Source organism: Scomber japonicus, chromosome 16 (assembly GCF_027409825.1).
Source record: "Scomber japonicus isolate fScoJap1 chromosome 16, fScoJap1.pri, whole genome shotgun sequence".
Lineage (NCBI taxonomy): Eukaryota > Metazoa > Chordata > Actinopteri > Scombriformes > Scombridae > Scomber > Scomber japonicus.
Genome location: NC_070593.1, coordinates 6,003,011 through 6,021,462, shown reverse-complemented (window position 1 = coordinate 6,021,462; position 18,452 = coordinate 6,003,011). Strand labels below are relative to the sequence as shown.

Below are 18,452 nucleotides of genomic sequence, written 5' to 3'. Positions count from 1 at the left end.
TATTTTTCAATGGAAGAGAAAGAGGAGATGTCGTTTTAAAGATATGTAAGGAGGTTTTTTCTCTAATTTTTAGTCAAAGCAATGTATTTTTAACATCTTCTGTTGTATAGTTGGAGCTTCTTTCAATGAGGAAAGCGTATATATACATTTGAAGTTTCACAAACATCAACAGAAGACGACAAAGCCAACATCTTGGCACGTTAACTTTTACTTCTTCCTGTTTTTCACTATCAAAATAAAAGCATTTTAAGCAGTTCAACTCAAAGCTTTCAAAAGGAAATTAAATCTCTGGTTAAAACACATGTCATGTAAATATTGTAAATACTTTGCCCTTTTAACTGATAATTAAGTAACTTATTTATGTATCTATTTAACTTAACATTTCTTAACATCTTCAAACATGCCTGGCGGGAATCTTTAAGATCACTCCACATCTTAACAACACCACTTTCTGAGTAAGTAGTGAGTAGCTATTAACCTTCGTGTCGTCCTCCCGGGTCAAATTGACCCCGTCTGTTTTGACTGTTCCTTCCTTCCTTTTCTTCCTCTGTCTTTCCTGCCTTCCTTCTGTCCTTCCTTCTTCCCTCCTTCTTTCCTTCGTTCTCTCTTTCTTTTCTCCCCCCTTCCTTCCTCCCTTCCTTCTTTCCTTTCCTCCCTTCCGCCTTTCCTTCCCTCCTTCACCCAACCTTCCTCCCTTCCTTCTTTCCATCTTTCCTTCCTCCCATCCTTCCTTCTTCCTCCCTTCCTTCCTTGACTCGAGGAGGGTTAAAACACATTCCTGATGTTCACACGTGTCTACTATCACCTACGCTGCCTGTAGGTTGTGAAAGTTACTGTTTCATCAGCTTAAATACAACACCCAGTGAGAGTGTGTATGTACTCCAGTCAGCTATTTACTCAGCTCCAGAATAAATCGCAATTTAAACATTAAAAAGTGAATAATTAACAGTCTGATGTGGTAGAAACAGTTTCCACCTACAACAAGCATTTAAAAGCATTTGCCTGCAGGCGGTTACGCACCCTGACATTACATTTACATTAAATCAATACACGGTCAAGAAAAGCTAATAGAAAAGCAATACTGTAATATTTCCTTTAATTAACTTTTAGTAGAGTTTAATACTCTTTTATAATATAACTCATATGCTATCTGTCTGTCAAATATAAATACCACAAAGTAAACAGCTGTTAAAACACAAGGATAAAGTTATATTGCATCAACTGTCTGTGGCTTTTACAATAAAAAAGAAAAAGGGCAGCTGACAGCAAAACAGGAAACTTGAAGCTTGTTTTAATCAGGTTTTTGATTGAAGGAATTCATGGGATTCTTAAAACTGTCCTCAGCTCTAAATTTAGTTAAGATCGCAAAATGAAATCATTCAAAAAGGAGGGAAGATAAACAAAGGTCCATTTAGCGCGTCTACGATGAGGGCACAAGATGTACAGGAAATGTTATGAATAGTCACATTTTTCTGCTCGCAATTTTATTTATTAGAGTGAAGCAGTGACTCACTCGCCCTCTCGTCTCGCTCGCCCCCCGCTCCCTCCCCGAGCAGACAAATAAGCTAAGGTTTGATTAGAAAAGAGGACTTGTGACTGGTTTAAAAAAAAAAAAGAATCAAAAATGATAACTGACTGGGGAGATCTGACAAAGAACTGTCCTTTTTTTTTTTTTTTTTTTACTTCAGCAATTACCGTGAAGGTCCCCTTGGGCTTGGCAACGAGGCACACAGCACAGCACAGCCAATTTTTTTTTTTTTTTTTTTTTTTTTTTTAAACAAATTATTTTACTGCTTTTCAGTGGGTCAAGTCCCTTCAGGCAAACTGCAGACAGATTCAGCACACTTTAAACTGCAGAGGAAGCAGTTTAGACGTGAAAATGAATGTACGTCTATGTCGATGCTTTAAAAAAAAAAAAAAGTATTCTTTGTCATTTTGATGCACGAGGCGTCACCGCATTAATCTCCCGTTAAGAACAAGGCAAAGGTCTCGGGGACAAGCATATGAATGTGTCGTTAGTGTGTAATAAAAATGTCAGACAACCGAGCGGGGGCCGGGTGATTAGAGAGGTCGTCTAAGAACAGGAAGGTCACAAGTTCAAAACCCCCCGCCACAACTATGCGTTCCTGTCGAAGTGAAGTGAAGTGAATGAGAGTGTTGGCTAAATGCCTAAAATGTAAATGTAATCAAACGATTTATGATTCAGATGAGTTGGCGGGCCAAGAAAAAAAAGAAAGGGGGAAAAAAAATTAAGAATCATTGCTCCCAAATCGATACTCTGAGGTGCGGTTATGCTGACTAGAACAACAGAGGAGTAGTATTGAATTTCTCAGTTACTTTGCCATTCATTGTCATCCATCACCATGGAGATACTGTAAAATCTAATGCTACTGAAAGGCCTGCAGGAATCCATCAGTAAGACTCTGTTTCATTTACTGTGTCCAATGCAACTTGTGCTAGATTTTTTAAGTGTTTTTTTCTTTCTTTCTTTTTATCTTTTGCACAGGACAAGATAAGTGCATGGATTCAATTTGTTTTATGACTTATAATAGGCACAACACCATTAAAGCTGTCTAGATGAAAAAGGCCCATTCATCAGGCATGAACGTGTACTGTTCCTGACCTTGTTTAGGACAGATGTTCAACCAAGACGGAAAAATTTGAAAAATGAAATAAAATTAAAAAGGGATTCAATTAGTATCAGAAGGATTTTCAAGACTTCCAGGAATTGAGAAGCCAGTTTGGTGCAAATGCGTGTTCTGATCTGTACATGAATAATCAACTTACTGTCCCTCAATAAGCCAGGTGCACTTGGTCTTGTATTTGTAGTTTCCTGGTCCGTCAGTCAGGTAACCAGAGGGACCCGTTAGCCTAAAAAAAAGGGAGAGAGAGAAGAAGAAAAGGTGATTCAGGGTCACAAATGAAGAATGGACAAGCAGAAAACCTTCAAAAAGTGTCCTATACTCTGACTCTGAGTGTGAGATGTACTGCAGCACAAATAAAGGATCATTAATTCTCACTAAATCATCTTTTATTTAACCCTCCTGTTGTCCTCGAGTCAAGGAAGGGAGGAAGAAGGAAGGAAAGGAGGGAGGAAGGAAGGAGGGGAGGAAAGAAGGAAGGGAGGGAGAAAGAAGGAAGGAAAGGAGGAAGGAAGGGAGGAAGACGGAAGGAAGGGAGGGAGGGAGGAAGGGAGGAGGGAGGAAAGGAAAGACGGAAGGGAGGAAAGAAGGAAGGAGGGTGGGAGGGAGAAAGGAAAAGAGGAAAGGAAGGGAGGGAAGGAAGGGAAGGAAGGGAGGAAGGAAAGGAAGGGAGGAAAGAAGGAAAGAAGGACAGCGGAAAGAAGGAAGGAGGGAGCTAGGGAGTAAGGAAGGGAGTAAGGAAGGAAAGAAGGACAGAGGAAAGAAGGAAGGTAGGGGGGAGGAAAGAAAGAGTGAAGGAGGGAGGGAGGAAGGGAAGGAGGGAAGGAAAGAAGGAATAGTCAAAAAAGACGGGGTCAATTTGACCCGGGAGGACGACACGAAGGTTAACTGAGGAAACTTATGACCTTTATGTAAAAGAGAGTGAGAACAGTGTGCAAGAAGTGAAAGTAAGAACAGGGAGGGAAATGACTCAAGATGAAATTCACCACTATGACAAGATTATTGAACTGAAACTCAAGATATGATCATTTCATATATTAATAGAAATTATTGCTTTAAAAAAAAAAAAAGTGTGATAATAACCAAGTGATACAAATATCAACAAGTCAAGCAACAATTCTCCTAACTATAGATTATTGAGATGGGGAAGAATATAGAAAAATATAAAAAAGTAAAAACTAGTGTCTTTCTTCTTTCTTTTCTGTCCTCTTATTATTCAAAAAAGTGACCTCTCATATTTAAGTTACATAAGACATAACAGGAAAATGTTTAGTGTTGTTATATGATATTTTTTTAAATGATAAATCAATTTAATGTTGTGTTAAGTACCAAGAAATGGATTTATTTATCAAGCATCAAGCAAAAATGTTCAAATGTTCAAATGTCAGTCTGTTGCTATGGAAATCGTTGATCAGTTAATATCATTTAATTACATCGATCAGAATATGTCGATTGGTGTTTTACATTTAGATCAGGGGTGTCAAACATGCGGCCCGTGGGCCAGAACCGGCACGCCAAGGCGTCCAATCCAGCTCACTTTCCTTCCTGTCTTCTTTTCCTTCCTCCCTTTCTTACTTCTTTCCTTTTTTGTTTCCTTCCATCCTACCTTCCTTCCTTCCACCTTTCCTTCATTTCCTTTTCCTTTCTTCCTTTCCTGCCTTCCTTCCTTGCTTCTTTGCTTTCTTGTCTTCGTTCCTTCTTTGTTTCCTTCCCTCCTTCCTTCCATCTGTCCTTCATCTTCTTTTCCTTTCTTCTTTTCCTTCCTTTCCTTCCTAATACCTTTTTCTTCCTTCCTCCCTTCCGTCCTTCCTTCCTTTTGTCTTTCCTTCCTATCACTTTTCCCTTCTTTCCATCCTTGTTTCCTTCCTCCCTTCCATCTTTTTAATGATCCGGCCCACATGAGATCAAATTTGGCTGTATGTGGCCCTTGAATGAAAATGAGTTTGACACCTCTGATTTAGATGAAGCAACTAATGAAAAAAACAACATATTTATATCAGTAAATAAAATATCAGTTATAAAAATAATTGATTAATCCAGTTACTTTCAGTCAAATCATTTCAGCACTAAAGTTTTACTCCGAGTCAACTTTCCTCCATCAATACTGACATTTATTTCATGCACTTATCTACAGCTGGCTGCAGTTATGTATTTTTTTTAAACAAAAACAAACAGTTATGATTGGGTAGTGACACCACAGAAATGATTACACACAGTGGAGTTACACAAGAGCCACCAGAGCGGAGAGACGAGCTGAAGGTAAACACTAACTTCCGCTACTTAACTTTACAGTTCGTGCAGCTCTTGTGTTTGTGCAAGGAGTTCAAGAGGACAGCCAACAAGACACTGACTGAGAATAATTAAACCTCACGCAGCAAACTATCATCCGAGGCACCGACGCAGGTAGCCGCTAACACCCTAATAGTACAGTAACGACGCTCCGGCCCTTCTGTTTAATGCCTGATCAATTCCTGCTTGATGACACAGCAGCTGAATTACACAGGGGACACTTAGATGCAGTCATGAGATTGTATCATTACTGATGTAGGTCTCAGGGTGCAATGACTCTGCTAACACACCCAGTCACAGTCTCCCAGCAGCAGCTTCAGACCAAAGTCTACTGAGAAACACACACACACACACACACACACACACACACACACACACACACACACACACACACACACACAAACTCCCTCCTCGTTTAACAGCGGCAACACACGGTCAACAACACATCTCTGTACTGCTGCAGTGAAACCAAACACCAACTATAACACTTTTTTTTCCTTTTTTTAGGAGAAAGCTACATTATGCATAATAATGGGTTTGTCTCAACTCAATATGGGGGTGAATTTTAAGTCACTGATATTTCCTGCACAGCTTCTGCACAATTAACTCACTTTAAAAACAGGATATTATTCTCTCTATTTGAGTATTTAACATAATTTCTTTTTTTTTTTTTTATTCTATGGGTGGGGGGTCCCTGCTGGGTATTGCATAACCCAATTTTTTCATTTGCTTCTAAGAACCAAGAGTGCAGCAATTTCTGCTTATTGAAAGCTTTAGTTGCTGAGCTGCAGGCCAATAGCTGCAGCTGTGTGGGCCGGGCAGCTCAGGGTCCAAGGACAAGGGTGTTGTTGAGTTAAAAAACAACTTTACAGGCCAAATATATGACACTATATTGCAACTATTTTCTCTGCAACTACATGTCATACGATCGGTGTGGAATTTGCAATACATCTGGCACCAAAATAGACATCAAGGGAACTACATTGATCATTTTTAAGTGTTTCACCACTTCTCCTCAGAGTTACCAAATTAACCTTCCTGTCGTCCTCCCGGGTCAAAGTGACCCCGTCTGTTTTTACTGTTCCTTCTTTCCTCCCTTCCTCCCTTCCATCTGTCCTTCCTCCCTCCCTCCTTCTCTCTTGCTTTCCTTCCTCTCTTTCCTCCCTCATTCCTTCTTTCTTTCCTCCCCCTACCTTCGCCCTTCCTTCCTTCCTCTGTCCTTCCTTCTTTCTTCCTTCCTTCCTTCCTTCAGTCTTCCTTCCTCCCTTCCATCTGTCCTTCCTCCCTCCCTCCTTCTCTCTTTCTTTCCTTCCTTCTTTCCTCCCTCCTTCCTTCCTTCTTTCCTTCCTTCCCTCCTTCCGTCTCTCTTTCTTCCCCCCACCCCACCTTCCCCCTTTCTTCTTTCCTCTGTCCTTCTTTCCTCCCCCCTACCTTCCCCCTCCTTTTTTCTTTCCTGTCCTTTCCTCCTTTCCTTTCCTTCTTCCCTCCCTTCCCTCCCTTCCCTCCCTTCCCTCCCTCCCTCCTTTCCTTCCTTCCTTCCTCCCTCCTTCCCTTTCTTCTTCCTCCCTCCCTTCCTTCCTTGACTCGAGAACAACAGGAGGGTTAACAACCACACTTCCCCTTCTTCCTACATTTGCGTGCTCACAGCTTGTACTTTAAGTGTTTGTAAGACGGTGTTTTTTTTCGCCTAGCTCTCAGCGTCTCAGCGTCTCAGCGTCTCAGCGGTTAGCTAACGAGTACACCGGCGCTGTAATTACACATCTCTCACTGCTAATACAGCCGAGAGACTGCAGGGACTCCCAACTCTCCCGGCTAGCAGATAAACAGAGCTCCCTCAGAGGAACGAGAGGCTCCAGATTGTCCTTAACCCAACACACCACCACCCTCTTTAAACATAGCCTGACTCAACCTTCTGCAAATTCAGCACTTTTTTTTAAAGTCATACTGAAACTACTGCTCTGCTGCTACAAGATCCAGCCGATACACGAGATGATCAAATAATACTTTAAAATGATCCTATAGGGTGTGTTTTTATTTAAAGCGACCATTAAAAATACCATTTAAAAAGCTAAGTTTACCCTATTCATGTGCAGAATTTGGTAGGTGTCTCCAAATTAACAATTAAAAGGGGATCCAAGCAGACAATTAACAATTCACAGACCCCCAGTGGTATCAAACAATTAAAATCATTTACTGTATATCCCCACCTACGTCTTTTCCTGCTATCACAAAACAATGGAGCTAAATATAATTTCCTTTGGAGCACTTGAAGCAATGAAAAACTGAACAGCAATGAAAAACTGTTTAGAAATACCATCTGAGTAACTATGAATCACTATCATAACTCCATTGAAAACCTTAACAATGAGGTACGTGGGATTATCCATACTGTGGTAATAATTCCTAGGAAGATAAATTTCTGCAGAGTTTTTCCAAACGTCATTCTTTTATAAATTCATCCCCCTGAATTCTTCTGCATTGACAGCAGAAACATCCGTGGGAGACATTTCTCACCACCTGGGCCGATAAAATCAGGACCTTTGAAGCAATTCACACTCAATATGAACTTACAATAACTGGGACAACAACAGGAACTAACTTTACTGAGGAAACAACCCCCCCCCCCCCAAAAAAAAACACACAGCAGCTGCATAAAATTAAAGGAAACACTAAAAGAATACTGATGTGACTTAAAAAGTGTCTGCTGCAGGACTAAAACTAAAACTACCATTGAAAACTGTTTTATGCTTCTTCTTTTTTAAACCTACTATAGCTGAAATGTTCTGCAGTAATGTGGTAGATACTCTTTTTTTTTGGTGCAAATCAGTTGAGCAGATCAATTTGGGTCATAAAGTTTGATTTTAACAGAGGGAAGCCTTTGGTGGAAATCAATAACAATGAAGATAAGGTCATTTACAACAGTGAGGCAATAAAACTCATCTCAACTGGACTTTACATGTTATGATAAAATAAAGCCTCATTAACACTGAGGCAATATAAACCAACTGAAACTGACCCTTGCTACAGATATAAAGCATACAAAGAGCACAGCAATCTCTACTTGGGATTAAAATGGGAACTGAACTAAAAAAATAAATAGACAACACCAGCGATTTTTCATGTTGTCGTCCCTAACAACCATTTTCCACAGCCCTACCCTAAGCTTTACAAAAAACATATATGAATGCTTCCTCCGTCCTTCCTTCCTTCCTTCCTTCCTTTCCTCCCTTCCTTCCATCCTTCTTCCCTCCCTCCTTCCTTCCCTTCCTACTCCCTCCCTCCCTCCTTTCCTTCCTTCTTCCTTCCTTCCTTCCTCCCCTCCCTCCCTCCCTCCCTCCCTTCCTTCTTTCCTTCCTTCCTCCCTCCCTCGCTCCTTCCGTCCCATGTTGTCGTCCCTAACAACCATTTTCCACAGCCCTACCCTAAGCTTTAAAAAAACACATGTGAATGCTTCCCTTCTGAATCATACATTAAAAGACAAGTAAATGGCAGTGGAGTGGAAATGTTGTTCCCTTTATTTGATCGTCACACAGATATGTTGTCATGGTGTGGGAAGTTGCAAGCGGAGGCTGATTAAAAACAAAACTCTTTCTGGGTGGTGGCGGTGATGGTGGTGGTGTATCCTAGCATCAGCTGAGATTTCATGTGTTTTCCGTCTCATGGCAACTTGATTTCATATCGTACCATAAAATACTGGAAACCAATGTTTTCTTGGATTTTATCAGTCAATGTGAAAACAAAGAGCGCGACTTATCTGTGGCCAATAATACTGTCAAGCACATGTGATTTGTAGATAATCTGCAAACACATAAAAAAACAACAGTATGGTCCTTTAATACCCGAGCAACACTACAACATGTTAATTAGTTGAAATTACTTCTTTTACCTTCAATTCTTCTAACACTTTAACCTTCCTGTCGTGCTCCTGGGTCAAATTGACCCCGTCTGTTTTGACTGTTCCTTCCTTCCTTCCTTCCTCCCTTCCTTCCTTCCTTCCTCCTCCCTTTCATCCTTCCTTCCAGCTTCTTTCCTTCCTCCCTTCCATCCTCTCTTCCTCCTTTCCTTCTTTCCTCTGTCCTTCCTTCCATTCCTTCCTCCCTTCCTTCCTTCCCTCTTTCATCCTCCCTTCCATCCTCTCTTCCTCCTTTCCTTCTTTCCATCATTCCTTACTTCCTTCCTTCCTTCCTTCCTTCTTCCTCCCTTTCATCCTTCCATCCTTCCAGCTTCCTTCCTTCCTTCTTCCTCCCTTTCATCCATCCATCCATCCATCCATTTTCCATCTTTCTAGCTTCCTTCCTTCCTACCTCCCTCCCTTCCGTCCTTGACTCGAGAACAACAGGAGGGTTAAACACAAAGTGGCAAGAATATGGCGGCAGGTGTCTGTACTTCTTTATTAGACGCACTTCAATATGAACTAAAGCTTTGCATCCACGGTGACGTTGACATCCAACAACGGCTCCTTCTCATGCAAACAGTGAGCCGGCAGCAAGTAGAGCCAAAAGCGCTCTGCAAATGGTAAAGTGGCGCGGCGTGAGAGTAAAGCAAACACGATTCCTCATTCAAAAAGGCGACAATGTGTCCTGCACGGGCTCGCCAGAAAAAGAGCAAGCTCAGACAGAGTAAATGCTAGAGGCTGTCTGGACAGGCAGAGAGAAGTCGCTGGTATCACACTTTAAATCAATCAGAGGAAAACATTTGGGAGAAAAATCCACTTTTGTTATGATGTTATCCTGACTGTCGTTCTCCCGGGTCAATTTGACCTAGTCTGTTTTGACAGTTCCTCCTTTCCTCCTTCCCTCCCTCCCTCCCTCCCTTCCTTCCTTCCTTCCTTCCTTCCTTCCTTCCTTCCCTCCTTCTTTCCTTCCATCTGTCCTTCCACCCTCCCTCCTTTTCTCTTTCCTCCCTTCCTTCCTCCATCCCCCTTTCTTCCTTCCTCATGTCCTTCTTTCCTCCTTCTCTCTTTCTTTCCTCCCCCTACCTTTCTCCCTTCCATCCCTCTTTCCTTCCTTCCTCCCTCCCTCCTACCCTCCTTCCTTCTTTCTTCCATCCTTCCTTCTTTCCTTTCCTCCCTCCCTTCCTTCCTTCCTCCATCCCCCTCCCTTCCTCCCTTCCTTTCTTGACTCGAAGTCAACAGGATGGTTAAATCAATCAGAGGAAACATTTGGGAGAAAAATCCACTTTTGTTATGATGTTATTGAATTCAGGCTGAAGGATAAAATAAAATCTGATCATTTCACATGATTTTACACATGTAAGTAGAAGCCTTTCTATCTTGATTAAAGGTAAGAACATTTTTAGGGATGATGTGATACTTTGCAGTGGCTCCTGAGCAGTTTGGGATCCAGTGAAATAAACAATATATGCACCCAAAAAAACTCTCTACACAATACTTAATATCATTTTTCTGAAATGAAGATCAACCAGATGTTGCAGCTAACAATAAATACGCTAACCCTTCCTTTATTTAACGTTGCCATGGCAAAACCTTCAAGAGACACAGATTGATATGAAGTCAGCGTCAGCAGCAGAGATGGAGAAGTAGAGCTGAGGACTGAATGTGGCTGGTAACAAGTAAACAAAGGCTGGGTAGTCAAAACATTCTCAAAGCTGAAAATCCTTGATATGTGTGATAAGTTGTGACTATTTTCCACCGTTTCTGTGCTCGTCACGCTTCAGTGTGTTTTGCTTTTGAGTTACAATTGCACTTTAATCTGTTTTTTTTATGTTGAAGTCCTCTCTTTCATTTGCTTTAACCCTTACATACTGTTCATTTGTTACATTGGAAAGCTGTAAAAACACATTTCTGTTAGCTGGACCTTTACTAATGTGATCCACAGTTTATAAAAAACAGTAATAAAATGCATCTTCTTTTTTTAAAATTTTGTACCACTGATACACATTTTTGACTTCAAATTCTTCATATTCTATAAAATGATCTCCAAAACCATAAAATAGTAATTGTGAATGTCTTTTTCTTTCTCCATAAGTAAATAGAATACTCTCTGTTTGATCTCTGATAGCTTTATTAATTATAAATCAAACATATATTAATGAATAACAGGGAATTTATGAATATGAATTAGTGTAGAGACCAATTATGAATCAGAATATGAACAGTATGTGAGGGTTAAAGTGCATCCTATCTCCACTGAGACCCTGCAGATTCACCCCATCTTCACAGTTATTGCATCCATCATAACCTTTGTGTGCAGCTGTAAGCAAATCCATACAGTATGTCACAGTAAAAACATCCTGAACCTCGTCTATGGCTCTGGATATAACAGTGAATGGGACACATTTCTCTGCCTCTGCAAGAATAAATCAGTAGTACAGCAGTGGACCCCATTAGTCTCTCTGCAGAGGGCTGGCAGGCTGGTCAGTCAGCAGAGCTTGTAGTAAAGTGGGGTCAGTCTTCAAACAGGGCCTCAGGACGGACTGCAGACTAACACGCAGACCACACAAGACACAACAGCAAAAAAAGGCTCGACGCAGCAGAAGAGCGCTGGAACTAAAAATATCACAACCCAAGTTGATCTCGGGCCAAGACAAACAGATCTGCAGTGTATCAGAGGATGATTAGGATATTGTTTAAAATTTCGCTGATAAGATATCAACACCTTAGTGAGTGACTCAGGATCTTGACTGATCCAGACTACACATAAAACAGTGATTAGATTTACAGCTGCAACCACAAGTCGATGAATTAATCGACAGACAATTCAGCAGCACCTATTTCGGTAATCTTTTAAAGTCATTTATTCAGTACCAGCTTCCTAAATGTGATTATCTTCTGTTTTCTTTCATCAAGTATGACAGTGGACTGTTATTCAAGACAAAGCAATACATTTAAAAAACAATATCGAAAACAATCAATCAACATTTCTCACCATTTTCCAAAGGACTAGTCGATTAGGTTGAATTAGTTGCAGCACTACTTAGATGAAAAGAAAATAATAAATGTACCCTGTGAAGTTTTCGACCACTAGCAGCACTATAAAGTAGGGCTGGATGATATGGGCAGAATCAAATATCATGATATTGATGACCAAATACTAGGCTTTACGCCCATCTGATCGGCTATATCGGATCGGCCGATATTCAGCATTTTATGCAATTTATGAGATCGGCTTAATAAGTAATGTCTTAATTCGCCGATCCGATCAATGTCGTCATGTTGAAACTTTTTTGCAGATGCTCCCGTTGCATAAATTGTCTCATTTACTCTGAAGAAGTTCCACACCACCAACATGTTTGTTTGATGTGACGGACAATAAAGTTTTTTGAATCTTGAATCATTAGCTGTCAGATTCAAACAAACATGTGGGTGTTGTGGGCAGACAGATAAAACACAAGCTATTTGTAATCTGTGCAACACTAAAGAACCTTGTGGGGAAGCATCTGCAAAATGTTTCAACACCACAAATGTACCTGGATAGGGAACACGAGGAGGAGCATGCCGAGTTTAAGAAACGGAGCGTGGACAAAGAAGACGTGATCGGATCAGTGATCGGTTTATTTAAACTCATTGATCGGTGATCGGCCCCAAAAATCCTGATCGTGTAAAGCCTACCAAATACCTCGATATCGATATTTTGGCAATATAGTAGGGATGACTATTGGTGTTTCACAAACTATTTACAAAATGAGATTTTTGATAAATAATTATCAGTAATGTGGTTATAATGACTAAATGGATAAAGACAGATAATAGATCAGTCTGTTAAGCTCAGAAAATCACAATTTTACTGTAACGTAGCCTCTAAAAGCAGGAAAAGACACTTATTACATATCACAATACTTGATACGATACTATATAATACTGATTTATTGCCTGGTCCTATTATGAAGTAATCTTTGTGAGAGTGGGTTCCCAGTTTGCACAAACACAAGTATCTGACAGATGTGATAAACCATCCTGACATTTTCATGCTATTCCACTGATTGGTGGTTTTTGTGGTTGTAACAAACGTAGTGATGCAAAAGTCAGCAAAGACAAACGATGCTAACTGGCAAACCACGTTCCCTTAATTTGGGGTAAATCTGCAGTGGCTGCTAGTCTATAAAATCCTAAATAATTATGCCATTTTTATCAGCTTATTAGTTATTAAATGTTCAGGGGATGGCAGTATGGGAAATGTTTAGAGTGCACCAGTATCAGGATTATTAGGTTTATTTCTCACAGCCAGTTCCAGATACATTCATGCATATACTGTAGATCAGTTCAAAGATGAGCAGGAAATACAGTCATTACTTGGCACACAGTCCTGCATTAACCACATTAGAAATTGGGGGGGGGGGGGGGGGTTGAGTTGGTGTCTGGACATGAACATGCGTCAGAGGCTTACACTGACTCTAAGTAAGATGGATAAGGAATTTATTCACTACCCTGTCCCACTGAGGGGGAAGAAGAAGAAGAAGAAGAAAAAAAAAAATTGGCTCATAAGCCCGTTCTCAATAAAAAACTAAACTGTCTACCCAAAAAGCTGTATCTCATAGCAATAAAATAAAAAAAAAAACACATAGTCCCATGTCTGAGGATCTCTTTGTGCCAAGAAGCATAAAGCTGGCTTTTGTAGCAATAATCTGACCAGAGCATGAAAACTACTACAGTTCAGCCTCATGGCAACACTGATCAGAATGAGGAGTGACAGTTATGGCTACAGGTTATATTAACTAAATAAAAATAGCTTTTATCAAAAAAATAAAAGGAACTGTTTAACTGACATATTGATGTTTACGCCTACTAGGCCTGTGGTCAAAAAATCAATCCGCGATCCGATATCGATTCACGCTGAAAAAGCACGATATCGATCCAAAAATGTCTGGATCGATCTTTTCCAGGTGACTAAAGGCACTATTTTCTTTGACGCGCAAGGCGCACTATAAAAAGCGAGTGCCGGCTAAACGAAACCGAAACTTAAGATAGCGAGATGGCTGAAGCGGCACCACTAAAATCACCTTCTGGAATGAAGGCTGATGTTTGGCAACACTAGCCTGTCTATGCATACTGTATCTTTACCTATTAAATACATAAAAACATTAAAAGCGGAGAAAACGGTTCCCTTTCCCTCCGTCCAAAATGCTGCCATAACTATGGCAGCATTTTGGCATTTTGGCGTTTTATTTTTTTTCAATCAAGCCATCTGTTACATGAACAACCTGTAAATGGCATTTCACAAGTATCTGGTTGTCAAAGACTGGGTACAGGGGGTTCTTGTAGTTTTCCAATATAGAGGGCCACTTAATTTTAATTTATTTATATTTTATTTGGTCATTGTTGTTTAGTTCTGGTCATTGTTTTAATGCCATGGATATGTTACTGAAATTTCAAATAATACTTGGATTTTTGTCTAAAATAAATACTTGATTCTTGACTCTTCTCTCTCTCTGTGTCCCTCTTACACGTACACAATCACAAACACATGGAGCACATGGGACAGTATTTATTTGCATTATGTCTGTAAATAGATCGATATCGAATCGAATCGGATCGAATCGTGGATCGAATCGGATCGTGACCTTACGAATCGGAATCGGATCGATCCAGGAAATTCGGATCGATTCCCAGCCCTAACGCCTACTGAGGAGAAATAAAATGAGCAATTCAACAGCTCTGATTCTGCGGTTTTACTATGATCATGACATTTAGGACTGGATTGCTGTACATGTAATTAAAAAACAAGTTGCCTATATTGAATTCAAAGAAACAGATTTTTATCTAGCTCTATAGCAGAGGTGTCAAACTCATTTTCATTGGAGGGCCACATACAGACCTATTTGATCTCATGTGGGCCGGATCATTAAAAAGATGGAGGGTAAGAAGGAAGGAAGGAAGGAAGGAAATAAGAAGAAAAGAAAGGTAGGAAAGACAGACAGTGAAGGACAGATGGACAGACGGAAGGGAGGAAAGAAGGAAGTAAGGACAGATGGAAGGAAGGAAGGAAGGAAGGAAGGAAGGAAGGAAAGGAAGGAAGAAGGAAGAAAGGACAGATGGAAGGTAGGAAGGAAAAAAGGAAGGTAAGAAGGACAGACATAAGGAAGGAAAAGAACACAGGATGGAAAGTGGGCCGCATTGCTCCCCTCAGCAGGCCAATTCTGGCCCGTGGGCCGCATGTTTGACACCCTTGCTCTATAGGTTTGGGACGATATGACGATGATATTTGATGTCACGATTCTCCTCAAAACCCTTTCATGCATAGAGATCACTACAGTGGAAAGCTACTCAAAAGCTGTTTATTCTATATATATATATATATATATATATATATATATGGATTGATTTTGATGGATTTTGATGGATAGTTGCACTTCAGCCATCACAGTAGACACTAACACATCATCTGCAGTAACTTTGCTGGTTATTATGATGTCATGTAATTTGATTAAAAAAAAAGGTTAAATAAACAAATTAGGAAACAAGTCCTGACTGAGGTTATCATAATTCATGCATGAAAGGGTTAAAACTCTTAAAATGGCACTAAAACATACTGGAATCACTTCATCTTATATTTAGTTAAGAAGCTACTATTTGTATTGCATCACAGGAAATGCATCTTATTGTGTGAAAAAACAAACAAGGACAAATACAGACTATTGCCAAAAAGCCAGCAGGTAACCACAATGAGAGAGAATAATCCATTAATTAGGCAGGAAATGGCAATTCAGGAGAATAATGAGCCAGACGGGTTTTTCCAAGTGGCTTGTGAGGAAATTCACGCTCATGAGAGGATATTTATGATTATTCTGATAACAGAAATTCACCATGATTAAATTAGCTGGAGTGTTTTTTGTTTTTTTTTATCACAATCTGAGATCAAATCTGAAATCCTCACATGGCTCTAGTCTAGTGGTATCTGTCTTGTTTATGAGGTTTTTTGGTTAGGGTTAGATACCCATCTCTACTTCTACCACAGTTTATTAGAGATGACTGGAATTTCATTTGTGGTGTTTAAACAATTTTTTTTTTTAAATTTAAAAAATAAAATAAATAAATCAGCAGCAGCAGCAACATTTCTTTCCAGGAACCGCTCCCTACCAGGAAAAACTACAATTTACCAAAGAACTGTCATGTTTCCTACGCTGCGATGACCACAAACAATGCTAAACTGGGCTCCACTGAGCTCGGATGGAAGCAGAAATCCCACAGATGGATTTACCTCCAAACCGAGAAAAACAAAATCAGTGCCATGTGCGAGGCTCGATAACACTAGGAGCTGGAAAGTATTTTATAGTTTGTTTTTTTTAGGGAGGGATGTGAACAGACTGTTTAAGAATTGAGAAAATGTATTATACTCGTGATGTGATATAAGTGATATATTGATATGAGAAAAATATTCGTATTAAAAAAAGGGACATATCATGCTCATTTCTAGCTCAGTCTTCCCTTTCCCTTCCCTTTTTTAATTGCAAAACAACATAAACATACAATACTTTACATGTGAGAAAGAACATACTGTAACATGCAATAAAGTGGATATCACACTATGAATACAAAAATAGAAAGAAGAAGAAGAAGAAATAAGCCTCTGTCTCTTAACTATCTATCACCATCAGAGCCACCGATTCTGCTGTTTTAAATCAGATGACTAAACAACAGAAGACTTCTGTAATGACTAATTTATTGGAAATTAAATGTGTTCAACACCCAATTAGCAGAGCTTCGTTAGCAGCGTTATCATTCAATAAAAACTAGTCGACAAAACAACATCTGGACATATTTTGAGCTCTTTGTTCAGTTAGAAACTATGCGGGAAGGAATAATACAAGTAGAAACAGCCACAATGATGATGATGATGTTTGATGAAGAGCTTCACACTGCATATTCTGCAAACCAGCACACTTTAAATACAGGTTTACGACTTATTTTAGCTCAGTTTAGCACGACTACCTCCAAACATGATACTAACACACTGCAGAACTTGTGGATAACACTGTGTAAGTCGAGTAGATAAAGAATATATAGATATAAAGAAATCTGTCACTAGATGACATCAGCTTGTGCCAAAAGTAGGAAAAAAATGTTGGAAACTGGGCATTCACAGCAGTCTGTGGATTACACTTTAACATTGCTCTATCTCAATATACCTCTGACACTGTAACATTATATAGGCTATATATATATATATATATATATATATATATATATATATATATATATATATATATATATATATATATATATACATATATGACAGAAAATGAGGATAAATAATAATAGGCCCCCTTTAATATTATGATATTGATTTCAGCCATAGTGCATCTTCTGTGATCCAATTATATAAGACATATGTGTGAGTCAATGCCACACTCTGCAGTACACTGAGCTGCACGGGAACACAACTTCAAAAATACCCTCAGATGCAACACCGAAACCATACGGCCCCGTCTTTGTCCGCCCCTTCATGTTGATTTTGGCCCTCATGGCTAGTTGAGACTCCATCTTGGCACGACCCTGCCACAGAAAGCTGCTTTTTACCAGCATTCACCAAGCAGTTGTATGGCAGCATTGTCTGTATGCTAAACACCGCCTCAGACCACAAGCCTCTACCCCGAGAAAAAAAAAAAAAAAAAAACTATCAGCCCTTTCACTGCATTAACAAAACAACACAGCTCCGATTCCGAGGAAATGTGGGATCATAGCGCAGAAAGCTTGGAGATAATTAGCCTGATGTGATGATATAGCTACAAAATCAGTGTCTTGGCCTTGCTATGTTTAAAACTGAAGTTTAAGTTCACAATATCACTCCTCCCTCTATCAAACTACCAGCTTCACAACTCCTCTGACAGCGCTGACAGAGAAGAAGAAGAAGTAGGACTGGACTCCATCTATCCACTTTTCAACACAATGACTTTTTTTAGAAACAGAGACAGACAATTAAACTCTAGGTCTGCTGCTTTTAGGGGGGAAAAAAACGGTTGGCGGGAAGAAGACAAACTCACCGATCACTTACAAAAGAGAAGTTTCAAGTTCAACTTTAATAATCCCCACAGGGACACATATGGCCTCTGCATTTCACCCAGTGGGCAACGTTGAAGAAGTGTCCAAGGAACTAACCCTAAGCACTGTGGGTCAATGCCTCAAGCCAAGTCTAACAGCTGTATTATGTTTAATATCTCATTTGTATGTGCTGGAGGGGCCTGCAGAGAAAAAACACATATAAGCAAAAGGCTGCAACTACCAAGTATTTTAATTGAGGACCTCTGTGCACCCTGACTAAATTAATTGGTCAATTATTTTTTTTAAACTGTGGAAATGTGCATAACAACTCAAATGTGGTTGTTTTGACTCCGAGCGGTGATCCAAAACCCTCCAGATATGCTGTTTACAGTTTAGATGAAACACAGTAAAAAAATAAATAAATAAAAAATAAAAAAATCTGCATATTTTAGAGCCTGGAGCCTGATTATGTTTTGCATTTTTTTTTGCTTGATAAACGAGTTCAATGATTAATCAATTTTAGCAATACATGCAAACACGAGAGGAATCAATTAGTCAATATGGGGAAAAAAGTAATTAGCAGT

General features: G+C 39.7%; 1 protein-coding gene across 2 annotated transcripts in view; it reads right to left on the bottom strand.

Annotated features, from left to right (window-relative positions):
* atrn (attractin) overlaps positions 1-18,452 on the bottom strand; it is a 154,234-nt gene that overhangs the window by 131,286 nt on the left and 4,496 nt on the right. For both annotated transcript variants that reach the window (XM_053336353.1, XM_053336354.1), the window contains exon 2: positions 2,788-2,871. In XM_053336353.1, the coding sequence (XP_053192328.1) occupies positions 2,788-2,871 (84 nt within the window). The remainder of the gene's footprint in view (positions 1-2,787; positions 2,872-18,452) is intronic.